This window comes from Durio zibethinus, chromosome 4 (assembly GCF_047325235.1).
Source record: "Durio zibethinus cultivar Kanyao isolate XHJ-2024 chromosome 4, ASM4732523v1, whole genome shotgun sequence".
Lineage (NCBI taxonomy): Eukaryota > Viridiplantae > Streptophyta > Magnoliopsida > Malvales > Malvaceae > Durio > Durio zibethinus.
This window is the reverse complement of record NC_143165.1, coordinates 742,156-756,122: the sequence shown is the minus strand read 5'-3', so window position 1 is coordinate 756,122 and position 13,967 is coordinate 742,156. Positions and strand designations below refer to the sequence as shown.

Sequence of the window (13,967 nt, the reverse complement as noted above, 5' to 3'; positions counted from 1 at the left end):
TTTGTGATTTTTTTTATTCTATTTGATTGTGGTTTATTACGAACTAGGTTTGTTTTCTAAATTTTTGCGTTGCAGCTGGAATTATGGCTGCTTTTGGGTTAAGGTTCTGCCATAAAAAAGAAAGGTTTAGGCTGTCTCTAGGATGGCTTTTGGTTCTGGGTTCTTTTTGTGTACAGGGTTTATGGTTTCAAAAAGTATCTAATAATCTTATGATAAAAGCGGGTTATGGTTGGCAATGAGATGGTGATGGAGTGGAATTTGGGGCCATGGCTGAGTGGTTTCAAGTCAGGCAAAGGGTGGTGGTAGCGAATGGGTTCGACTTTGACAATGGAGTATCTAGAAACTGACTAATGTTTATTAGGATTTGCTTAACTGTTCTCTCTCTAATTTTCTCTGGTCACCCGTGTGCCTTTCCATGTGTTGTTTAGGTTTGTTTTATAGAGAAGAGTCCAAATCCAAGCAGTGTTCCACTGGGATTAGATTTTCAAAAAAAAAAAAATCCAATGTATCATCAGATTAACACTTTGATTATTTATCCAAAAAATTTAAAAGTTTAAGTTCAATCCAACCTTAATTGGCCAACCAAATCACCACCCTTCGATTTTATCCTCTTTTTTTTATTTTCCTTTTTTTTTAATTATTTGTACATAAAAAATAATAATTGGACTTGCAAACCCCAAATTAAATAAGACATTTACAATAATATTTGAATTATAAATATGTTGGGTGAAGCCAAAGTACATTAGTTGCAATAGCATTAAAAATTTCTAATATGATACATAAACTGTTAATCTGTTAATATATATATACAAGCTAGAATTAGGCATGTGTGTATGTGTAATTTTTCTCTAAAAATTTATATTAAGAAATAATTTTTTTGATACTATGATAATAATAATAATAATAATCATAATAAATACTAATAATTTAATTTTGATTTTGATATAATATAAATAAATTTTGATATAATTTTGATAATAATAATAAAAAATACTAACAATTTAATTTGTATTTTAATACTATAAGTAAAATTAGATAACTTTTGAAATAATTTTGATTTCGAAAACCTTTGATAAAATTTTGATAACTTTTGATATAATTTTGGTAATCTTTCATATTAGTTTGATAATTTATGATATAATTTTCGTAACCATTGATATAATTTTAATAATCTTTGATAAAACTTTGGTAACATCTTAATGTAATTTAAGTAACTTTTGATAACTTATAATATACTTTTGGAAATTTTTGATAAAGTAAGATTAAATACACCCTAACTTTTTCTCTTCATACATCAATTTTTTTTCAAAATTGTTTGTAAGTGAAATTACTTAATTATCTTTCTCATAACTTTCCAAAGTCTTATCACTTTCCAGAAATGAATTTTCAAAAAGTCATAAACCTTTCTAGAAATGAATTTCATGAAAGTTATATGACTTTCCAAAAATTCATTTTTGAAAAGTGAAATTTTCTTAAATTTTCACTATCTCACCTCCCGAAAATGGATTTTCAAAAAGTTTTATGACTTTCCAAAAATAAAACTTTTCAAAAATCCATTTTTGAAAAGTTATAAGATTTTGAAAAGTTGTGAGAAAGATAATTAAGTAATTTCACATGCAAAAATTTTTTTTAAAAAAAGCTGAAGTGTGAAAAGAAAATGCTGAAGTGCAAATATTGTCTTTATTTTTTGACAAAATTTGTGCCATCATATACTTAACAATAGCTTCCTATAAGAAAGCGAGGGTTCAAGTCTAGTATAAGATAAATTTCTTTTTATACAATAACATTATTGTTTTATTCAAACTTAAAATTTTTTCACTAAATTTTCTTATTGAATGGGTTCATGATAGATTTATCCTAACCTTCTATGATAAAATTTATAGCTTCATTTTTATTAGTAACCAAGATTCAAATCCTAACAACTTTAAGTGTAAAAAATTTATCAATGATAATAATTAAGTTTATTAATAACCAAGATTCAATTCCTCCCAATTTTAAGTATAAAAAATTTATCAATAATTAATAATTAAGTTATCATTAATTTAGTTTAATTTTATCAATGATTTACTACTAAGCTATCAATGATATTCTACTAAATTAACAATGATTTATTACTAAATTAGCATTGAAATACAACTAATTTCTAAATGTTTTACTACTAAGTTATAAAAGATTTACTAATAAATTATTAATGATTTACTACTAAGTGACTAATGGTTTATTATAAAGTTATAATTGTTTTACTATTAATTTATCAATAATTTACTATAAAGTTATCAATGATTAACTAACTTAGTATAAAATTATCACTGATTTATAACTAAATATCATTGATTTACAATTAAGTTATTACTAAGTCAATAATTTACATCTAAATTATCAATAATTTACTATTATGTTATTATACATGCATTTACTATTATGTTATCATTGATTTATGAAGTTTTCAATTATTTACTACAAAATTATCATATATTTATTACTAAATTAACTATGATTCATTACTAAGTTATCACTAATTTATATTAAATTATCTATAATTTATTATTAAATTTTCACTAATTAACTATTAAGTTATTGATAATTTACTATGACTAAGTTATTTTAATTTACTTGTAAGTTTTCAATGATTAACTATTGATTTACTACTAAGTTATTCATAATTTACCACTAAGTTTATCAATTAATTACTATTAAATTGAAACTGATTTACTATTAAATTATCATTAATTTATTATTAAATTATCATTGATTAATTATTAAGTTATCACTTCTTTTTCATTAACTTATCATTAGTTTAATAGTATATTATGCATTTACAACTATAAAATATGGAATTTAAAAAATTCACTAATAATATATAAGATAATTTTCTTTTATATAATAACATTATTATTTTATTTAAATTTAGAATTTTTTATTAATTTGAATAGGTTCATAGTAGGTTTATCCTAACCTCAAAATAAAAGTTTTGACTTCCTTTTTGCTAGAAACCAAGGTTTAATCCCTGACAACTTCAAGTATAAAAAAGTTATCAATGATTGATAGTTCAGTTATCAATTATTTACTATTAAATAATCAATGATTTGCCATTAAGTTATGAATTATTTCTATTAAATAATTGTTAATTTATCACTAAGTTATTGATAATTTACTATAAATTTATAAATGATTTATTACTAATTTATCAATGATTTACTAAAAAGTTATCAATGATTAACTAAATTACTACTAAATTATCACTTATTTACAATTAAGTTATTAGTAATTTACTATTACATTATCATTGAATTATTACTAAGTTATCAATAATTAATGACTAAGTTGTCACTTATTTTTTGTTAAGTTATCTTTGATTTAGTGTTATGTTGTTATGCATTTACTACTATATTATAATTGTTTTACCATCAAGGTATTATATATTTATTATGTTATTATTAATTTACTAAAAAGTTATTATTATTAACTGCTAAATTATCATTCATTTACTATTACCACTAATTTACTATTAAGTTATCACTAATTTATTATTAAGTTATTGATAATTACTTCTAAGTTACATTAATTACATTAAGTTTTAAATTATTAATTACTAAATTATTAATTAAATTCTAAGTTATACTAATTATATTTAAGTTTTTAATTGTCAATTACTAAATTATTAATTATCTACTACTATGTTACTATTGATTTGTGTACATCCAAAAAGAAAGTGACCAGAATTTATGCTAAATAATATAATTTGTATGGTAGAGAAAGTAATAAAATGTTTAATTGATATTAATCAACTTCTTCATTTGAAAAGAGTAAAGAATATTGTAAGAAGTCATAACAACCTAAATAATATTTAATTCTATATAGTCTTCTTAAATCAGTATAAATTATGATATCTCTTTCAAATAAAATATTTGAATTATTTTTCTTAGCCCATATAATAACAACTTGATCAACAAATTAACGATTATAAATTCATTTATGTAGATTAAGATTTTTGCAATACAAATTTCAAAATCATAAAAAGAAGATATATCTTTTAATCTCTATAAGACTAGGACATAAAGATTTTCTTCTAAAATTATCATTAGTATCTTGATTACTTTTGCATTTAAATTTTTATTGTATTGTGTTCCCATTCTATTATGAAGTTTATTACCAATGTCATAAAAGTATAGTTAAAATAATATAGATTAATCAACTCAAACTTAAAATAATTTAAAATTTAAATTGAGTATAAATAAAATTTTACTCATTTTAAGTTTTAATTTAATTAAAAATAATATAATATACTTAGTTATAAAAATGAACTAACTTGACTCAATTTTAATTACTTTTAAAAAGTTAACAACTTAACAATTATTTAAAACTTGAAATGATTAATTATAATCAAATTTTGAATAGAAATAGTAATCAAATCAGAATTTAATATTTCTTATTCATCTTCTATAACAATTTAAAAATTCCTTATTTAAGCTTGTTTTCTTCATCCGTAATATTTTGTTTTTATTATCTTAGTGGTTAAATTAGTTAATTAATTTTAAAAATATTCTAAAGTAAAATTGCAGTTATAAGTAATTGAATATACTTTTTTATTTGAATTTAGGACAATTTGAATCTAGTTTTTAAATAAAGATAAGTAAGTATCAATTATTGAGTCAAAATAGATCAAGTGTATAAGTGAATAATTGAGTACATTGAATAAAATAGATGATAAAACTTACTCAACTTAATTGGTCGCTGATTCTAAATTTAAATCTAACTCAAAATTATAAAAATCAAAATTTAAAATGAATGAAATACTAAATACACAATAAAAAATATTTATCAAATAAATTATACTAATAAATGTCTTTAAATCACTTTTAGGCTTAGTTAAATTATAATTTATAATAATTTTTTATTTTAGATGTAAAGTGATAATTAATTTGATGAATTTTAATTCTTTTAAACAAAAATTTTCTAATATGCCAACTTTAAAATTTTTGATACAATAGTGCACGTTTTTCAAATAATATAAAAGAGAAAATGAACGAGTATGCAATGTTTCTCTAAATAAAAGAGTTTCATATTGATCTTAAAAGAAATTTGAAATCAATACAGTTGTATATTTTTTATTAAAACAAGATATAGCACTAATTTTCTTTATCATATAGAGAAGATAAAGTTATGCATAATCAATCAATTTTTTATTTTATTTTTCTGCTTAGAATAATCTTCCATCGATGCTCCCATCAATTGAATGTAATTGTATGTTCTATCAACTGAAATCTTAATTTTTTATGTAAAAATTTTTGTTATACATAAATTTTTATTATATAAAAAATATTAAAATACATAACTTTAAAAATTAAATTAAAATAGAATAAAATAAAATAAAATAAATTCCTAACATTGATACTTGTTATGCTTTCTTAAGAAAATTCAATTCTAAGAATAACAAACTTGTTATGTAATATATATGCAATTTATAATGATTTCATTTTTGGCATTAACAATATATATTTTTATGAATGAATGTAATTTTGGCATAAACACATCTAAAAACTAGTTCCAATGAATTTTGTCACACTTTGAAAGAATTCACCAAAAATGATTAATTTTACTTCTCTTAATAATTTTTATTTCGAATAATTCACATTAGGTCGTTCAATCACTTAGATGATAACAAAGCAAGTAGTTTAATACAATTGAAAAAGATTAGATAATCTTGAGATATAAATTAATAATTAATATGCATATTAAGTTGAGAGAAAATTAAATCAATTATTATTTCGATCAAGTTGAATAATTTTTATGACAATTTGACCAGACTTGATCCTAAACTATTAATAGCTCCAAGACCTCTTAAATCATCCAATTCTACAAGTGAAAAATCCAATTAAAATATTCAATGAGTCACATAATACTAATTGTTGGTGAAAGGAATACAATTGATTTGCATTTGATTTAATATTATTTTTTATTTATAAAAATAACAATTATAAAATTCTAGAGGAAAAAAATACAAAACAAAAATTAATTATAAAGATTAGACTAAATTGTAAAAATGATATATTAAAGAATTATTTCAAGGGACAAAAAGATTAATTATGTTATCGACAATCAAATAATTAACTCATAAAACATTTAAATAATAAAACCATTAACATACATATTTAGTTAATATATTAAAACAAAAAAATAGAAATAAACAAATATATTTCAATATTTTAATTATGATTTTTTTAATGCATTTATTTATTAACATAAACTACATATACAATTATTTTTACAATAACTAAATAAACAAACTTTATATAATTATTTTATTTCTATGCACAAAAAGCTATGATCCCGTTGTATTTGTATTATCATTTCATATGAAAAATCATTCTACTTATAAAAAAGAATCTATTAATAAAAATAAAATCATTTAAATTAAATTTTATAAAAAAAATTACTAATGATAATTTAATCAATCACTTTTAACATTTTCGGATTTAAAATTTTATTAAAGGTATTTTAGGCAATCACTTTTAACATTTTTTTTAATCTAATTATATATATATAAAAAAAAAGAGTCTAAGAATTAAAAATTCATTTAAATTAAAATTTATAAAAAAAAAATTTACTAAGTATATTTTACTCAATCACTTTTAACACTTTTGAAATTAAAATTTTAAATAATTTAATTTCACATAAATTCTATTTTCAATTCTAGTTGATTTAAATTAAAGTTTAATTAATTAATAAAAATTATATATTAAAAAATAAATTTATTAATTTAAAATTTTATAAAAATATTTAAATAGATCAGTATTAACATTTTTAGAGTTTCCACGTATAGATGGATAATGTGTATAATAATCCAAGTAAAAAATGAATTTCATGGACATAGGCTACAGATGGCAATTATGAAAAACTGCCTGTCTGACTTTATGCAGTTTCCATGTTACTTCCTCCTCCTTTCCGCCTATCAGAAGCCTTAATACTTTTCTATATATAGGTTGCCTCATCCAAGAATGTGTTACCAAAATATCAGAAACAAACGAAATTCAAGCTATCAATTCCCTCTTTCCCAATGGCACACCCTGGTTCCAACACACCAACAGCTAACCCTGTATCGATTATCGGCCCTCATTTTTGTGTTCCTTACCCCATTGAACTTGCAGTTGCCAGCAAGATTTTGACCATCACTGATGGCAACTTTCTAGTTACAGACAGCAATGGCAATATCATTTTCAAAGTTAAAGGAACTTTTCTAACCATCAATGACCGTCGAGTCTTGCTAGACGCTGCCGGAAATCCCATTGTCACTCTCAAACAGAAGGTCGTAATTTAGCCCTAATGGCATGCCGGATGCCTTTATAGATATGTTCAAGTTAAGCATTTTTTTTAAGCTTTTATTTACTTGTTTCTTTTTATTGATGCAGTTAATAAGTGCACATGATAGATGGCAAGTCTTCAGGGGAGATAGCACGGACTCAAGTGATCTTATCTTTTCAGCTAAACGATCTTCGATGTTTCAGCTAAAGTCCAATTTAGATGTGTTCTTGGCAAACAACATAAAGGAGGATGTCTGTGATTTTAAGGTTAAAGGCAGTTGGTTGGAAAGATCCTGTGTTATTTATGCTGGAGAGTCTTCCAAAATCGTTGCCCAAGTAAGATTTTCCTTCAACTTCAAAGTCAAAAGTCTTTTCTTTTCTTCCAGTTCATGCACAAATGGTTCATTAAAAAAAACGAACATCCGAGGTGCTTAAACTCTAATCTGATTAATGACTGTTGAATTAATGTGAGCAGATGCAGAAGAACCACACAGTTGAAAGCATCTTGACAGGAAAGGACAAGTTCATGGTGACAGTTTATTCCAACATCGATTATGCATTTATCGTAGCCCTTATCGTGATTCTTGATGGGATAAATAGTACTGAGGGCGTAGGCGTTTGAGAAGGTTTCCAATTGCTTGGAAACGATAAATCTTGAATCTGTTGTTTTATGATAATTTCCTTTATGTTGTCAAATTAGCTCTGTATAATTAGTTTTCCATCATTTGTACCCAATTGAGTGGATTTTTTTTTTTTCAATGTAAAGAAAGTATATGACATGTTTTGTATTGGAGTGAGCCTAGGATTAACAATTGCTTTACTTAGAGCCAAAAATGTTGACATAACGGTTGAATAAAGGCGGCTTTTGTTTGATTAAAAACAATACTTCCTACTTTGACGCATTACAAAATATTAAAAATCGTAAGATTGAGATTCAATTATTTGGATTACTTCAAATTGTTTTTCCTTTATACTCGTCAGACTTTGGCCTCCCTTGCAGTAAAAAAATATGAAAGACTATTCTAAGAGATATTACCCTCTAAAGAAAATCTAAACTAAGAAATTTCGTCATATCAACTTCATGATAGTTAATTATGTTAGCATGCACAGTAGGTAAAAAAAATTTCTACTCCAATATTGTTGACTTTAAATCTTTCATTTTGAGAAAAATAGATACGTTTAATATCAAGAAAGACTTTAAACTATAATAAAATATTTAATATAATATTTAAATTTTAAAAATTTATAATATAATATTTAAATTATAAATTTGTCAACCTTATCCCTTATATATCTTCATTTGATCATTTGAAATTAATTACGTTAAAAATAATCAGATTAAAAGTTTAAGTATCTTGGATGGTCTTTTTTTTTTTTTAATTTCTTCAAGAAATAAATGAATTATTTGTGCATGAATTAGAAGAAAAGATTCACCCAAGTAGATTTAACCCAATTCTTGAAACAAGGATACAAGCATTTGGAACAATACCATTAACTTAAAATCGATATCCATTACAATGAAATCCAATTTTTTAATGACAGTGTGGGCATCCAATTTTAGTTGAATTATCATATTATATAGTATTAGGTTTGAATTCCATCGTTGAAATCATTTTTAATTGTAATTTTTACAAGCTGAATCTAAATAAATATTGCGCCAGATAATTTTTTGGTAAAATATTCTGTATTATTTAATAGTTAATTATTCGTTGCAACAGATCACTAACCGGCGCAACAATTTGATTCAAAACGCGTAAAGTCCCAATGAAATTTCCTGGAATGTGCCCACAATTGACATTCCCACTTTTTAGCAACGCCATTGGCCTTGTTCATCAACTTGCGTGTATAATTGTAGATGGTAGTCAAACAAGTCATCATCAACCGCAAAAGACAAAAAAATAAAAAATAAAAAACAACCCAAGAAGGAAAATTGCGAAATCTCTCGGAAACTTCGTCTCTGTTTTCGTGTTAGAGTGATTATGGCAGCCATTGGAGGAAACCTGCCAATGCCAGCACCAGCCAATGCCTATACGCCGTTGAGTGACCCCATTGTGGTGATTGGAGAACAGTTCGTTGCCCCATATCCCGTTGATCTTAAAATACAACAAAGAGTATTTACACTTGCTGAAAATAATTGTGATATTACCGACGTTGATGGTAACCTTATTTTTAAGGCTAAAGGTAAGTTGTTCAGCTTTCGTGATCGTCGCCTTTTGCTTGACGCCGCTGGACATCCTCTCGTCTCTCTTAAACAGAAGGTAAAAATTTGTTTCCTTTTTTATTTATTTAGTTTAATTTATCCAGACCAATGCTAACCTTTCGGAAAATTTCAGACCAAAATAAGTCCGAAAAAACACAGAGTATAATTTTTTTTTTTTTTTTTTTTATGTTCCAACTCATTTGGATCAAAGATTTTCAGACACGTTAGTGTTTCTCATTTGTATACAAAAACAAAACGCGTTAATTTTATTTAATTGATTATCAAATCAATAAGTTTTCTTATTCTTCAAGAGAACCCTATTATTTTTTTTGAAGATATAAGTAATTACTTTTTATATTTAAAATTATTCTAATTTAAAATCTGATCATTGAATTTAAAATTTCAATACTATATCAACATGTTACATGGCTGTTAGCAAGTCAATAACCTTATTTGATAAAAAAAAATTTACCCTTATCATTAATTAATGTATTTAAATTTAAAATTCGTATTTATATACAATTAGTAAAATTTTTTAATTTTACGAATAAAATTAAAAATTTAACAACTGTTTGATTTTTTAATTATGTGTTATCTTACTAATTTAAAAACTCTATTGACAGTGAATAAATTTTTTTTTAAATCTATGGTCCATCAACAATAATTATTGCTAGTGTTTAAAAAAATCTTTGGCTATTTTTTTCCTCTAATCGTAGATATAGCAGAAAAGTTATATAGCAAATTAAGGTTAAACCTTATGTAATGTTTATCTTGTCTTGGTCAGATATTGACTGTACACAGGAGATGGCAAGTTTATAGAGGAGAAAGCAACAACTCCAATGATTTGCTTTTCAGTGTAAAGAAATCATCTTTCCTCCAATTGAAGACGACATTGAACGTTTTCTTGGCATCCAACACTAATGAATCACAGCCTGATTTCATAGTCAAAGGGAGCTGGTATGAAAGCGGCTGCACTATATATGCTGGAGAAAATATAATTGCACAGGTAATTAATGGCAAACCTTTTTTTTTAATTTGTATTTTTTATCAATATTTTACTTTTTATCTAGTTTCTCAAAAAAAATTTATCAAGGATTTTAAAATAAATAATAATAATAATAATAATATATTGCAGATGCGAAGAAAACACAGCGTGCAAACCATGGTATTTGACACAGACAATTATGGACTGACTGCATACCCTAATGTTGATTATGCATTCGTTGTTGCTCTGGTTGTGGTTCTTGATGAGATCAATGCGGATCGTAATGGCGATCACTGAACATAAAAGCACCATTTTGCTCGTCCCTACCCTTTGACTGAAAATCTTGCGCTGACGGCTCATGTCTCCACAAATTCAAAAATGCTCAATTTTCTTCTCCTTTTGATATTTATAAAAGATACATATGTTCAAGAAGTTGATTTTTTTTTTGGCCAGATCAAGACGTTGATTTGATTGCCCATCTTTCAGAACATATTTTGTTACTTTAATTTAATAGTGACAAAATTAATCTAAAATAAAAGAACCATTCAATTCGATCGAACTCAAACTTAAATTGATTTAAAAAATAAATTATTTTAAAATCATTTAATTTAAATATAAGACAAACTCAAATTTGAATGATTTAAAAGATTAATTTGAAACAATTCAAAGTTAAATTGATTTTAGTTTTAAAATCAATAATTTAATCTCAAAACATTTAAATGTAATGATCCAAATACTTTGAGTATCAAACTCAACAAAAAAAAAAATTCCATACATTTAGAGTAATTTTGGACTGATCTTAATGTGTTCTTATTGATTTTTGAAAATATTGAAGTTGGATTGATAAATTTTTGTGAGATTTATTTTTTCAAACCTAAAAAATAAGAATTGTTGAACTTTAATGAAAATTCCAGAAAATTCGTGTAAAAGTTATTTAAGAGATGTTTGATCACTATAAAGGACAAAAGAATAAATTTAAGTTAAATGTAAGTTTATTGTAGCTTATGCAGTTCACTATGCATCTAAAATCATTGAGAAACCAAAATTATCTGCCACAGACTTGACTCAATTGTATGTTTAATTGACACTTCTGGTTGAATTGCCAACATTTAACATTTGTGGATATAGAAAACGCTTTGAACTGAACCTGAAAAGCTGACAAAAAGTTATTAAGCAGTTCGTAGTTTGACCTTTGCGTAACCCCCTGCAGTAATTTTCACAGGAATTTAGCATGGGCCAGCAATATGTAGAATTGTAGATGTGGTCCAGCATGAGTACAGCCATTTAATTTTGTTGGGGGTGATCGATTGCATGCCCGGTGTGCTTTTAAGGTCGGGTTGTCGGGCTGTTTCCAAAGCAGGAGTGTCCTAGGCTGTGATACATTTACAGTTCCCTGCCAACAACAACCCTTTCGTATCAGTAGGGTTTGGAGCATTTCAACAATGTGTTAGGGGCCTTTTAGTGTTTAAAGGGTAAAATGGATATTTTTTTTAGAGTATACGTAGTTGTCAAGCAAGAGCAGTTTAATCATTTCGATTGAGTTGAAGTGTTGAACCAATCTGAAATTTAAAACTCCACGTCAGCTCAATTACCTCAATTGATTATCTATGAACACATGCGAATGTTGATTTGTTATTCTTAATTGAATCTTCAACTATGAGCTCTACAACATCAATCTTAGCCCTCCTATGCTGAACTCAGGCTAAGTACAGATATAAGTAGCCCATTCTAAATACTCCTAAATTAAATGGAATACTAGCTTCTTTGCATACCTTTTATCTTATTTTCCTTCTCACTTCTTGACCGAATACTGATTTGAATATCAAAATATAAATATAAAAAAACTCTTGACCTTTATCATTAATCGATCTCTTTTTTATTGTATTTTCAAGTTCTTACTCTCAAGAGAGAAGGATGATCGTATCCATCAATGCCCAGAAAAAGCTTCTGCTTTTGCAAATCGCAGTGAATGGAGAATGATTGTGTTTCCATGGCAGACCTGAAATCAATTTTTAGCGGTCGCACATGGCATGATAGCTTATATAAGCGTTGACTTGCTTTGCTTCCAATTTCCGACACCGACAATAATAAAGGCTAACACTTAGTAGCTAAAAATTCTTAATTAATTAAGTCAAGTTTGTAAATTTTTTTATTAAAATAATCAAATAAAAATTAAATTTAAAAAATTTATTACATAAATCAAGCATTAAGAAATTTAAATAATCAAATTAAAATTACTTTGTTTTTAGAAATTCATGAATTTGCCTTTGTGAAACTTACCTAAATTCAATACAACAGGTACAATCATCATTAATTCTTTTCTGAAACTTGCAAGCAAATCTATGCCTAAAACGATAAAATAATTTTGGGTAACTTTTAAGTCCTTCCATTTGCATTTTTTATTTTTACTGTTTTTGACCCTAAGAATTAGATCACGGCAAAATATGTCTCTTATGAACCTATAATTAAATTTTAATTGGTAAAAACCAATTTCTTTATTGAAAAGAAAATTAATTGTTGAAAAGTTTCATGTGATAATAAAGACGATTTCCTTAATTATTCAGTTTTCATGATCATTATTCGACTAAATTTGAATTTCTTTATTTTTTTAATAAAAAAGTAATAGTTTAAAAATAAAAAAAAATAAATTATAAATAATATTAAAATTTAAATTTTAGACGTATTAAATATTAATTTTTAATAATATTTATATATACTAATTAAATTAAATCCTGAATCTCCTTCTTTACTTCATTAATTTTTTTTTTTTTAAATACAATCATCTTTACGATTTCATCGTTAATATAAAATTCAAAATGTGTAGCATGTGTTTCTTACATAAATAAATAAGAGTCTAGTGAGAGGATGGTATTCATGTTTGGCTTATTTAACTAATAACAATTTAGGTTAGGTTTAGGGTTGGTAATCAGCTTCCTTTTAGCTGATACGTTTTCTTTTTTCCTTTTTTTTATTTTTTATTTTTTAAAAGTTTATTATAAAACAAAAATGAAAAAACAACATTATAATTGATATGAAATTAGTAAATTGTTCAAATGTAACATCATTATAATTTATTAAATTTATATAAAAATAGAACCATGAACACAAAAGTAAGAAAAAGAAAAGAAAAACGTTTTTTTCTTTTCACTTTTTGGGTTAGTGAAAGTAAAACACAAAATTGTTTATGAGTCAAACTCGATTAATACCTTCAAAATTTTATCCAAAATTCAATTCGATTCGAGTTAAATTTACAAGTTCAATGGATGGATAACTCAGGAGAGCTATAGGTGAATATTCATCTCCATTAACCTTAATTCGCCATGCTCTCTTTTTCTCCTAACGCCAAGAATAAAGGCGGTAATGGAATGTTTTTTGGACGTTCCTTAATTGTTTAGGATAGCAAATTTTCAAAGCCAGACCAAATTAGGCATTGCTCATGATTATGATTTTATATTTTTTTCTTAATGGAAAAAATAAATAT

At 25.0% G+C, this 13,967-nt stretch overlaps 2 protein-coding genes across 2 annotated transcripts; both read left to right on the top strand.

Moving 5' to 3' along the window:
- The first annotated feature begins 6,995 nt into the window (after window positions 1-6,995).
- Window positions 6,996-8,187, top strand: LOC111288186 (protein LURP-one-related 10-like). Its single transcript, XM_022878963.2, has 3 exons — window positions 6,996-7,306; window positions 7,410-7,637; window positions 7,777-8,187. The coding sequence occupies exons 1-3, from the start codon at window positions 7,058-7,060 to the stop codon at window positions 7,921-7,923; spliced, it is 624 nt and encodes a 207-aa protein (XP_022734698.1). The 5' UTR covers window positions 6,996-7,057; the 3' UTR covers window positions 7,924-8,187.
- An 860-nt stretch (window positions 8,188-9,047) lies between these two features.
- On the top strand, window positions 9,048-10,938 carry LOC111288353 (protein LURP-one-related 15-like). Its single transcript, XM_022879227.2, has 3 exons — window positions 9,048-9,559; window positions 10,286-10,507; window positions 10,637-10,938. Exons 1-3 carry the CDS (start codon window positions 9,281-9,283, stop codon window positions 10,781-10,783), a joined length of 648 nt encoding a protein of 215 aa, XP_022734962.1. The 5' UTR covers window positions 9,048-9,280; the 3' UTR covers window positions 10,784-10,938.
- Window positions 10,939-13,967: the final 3,029 nt, after the last annotated feature.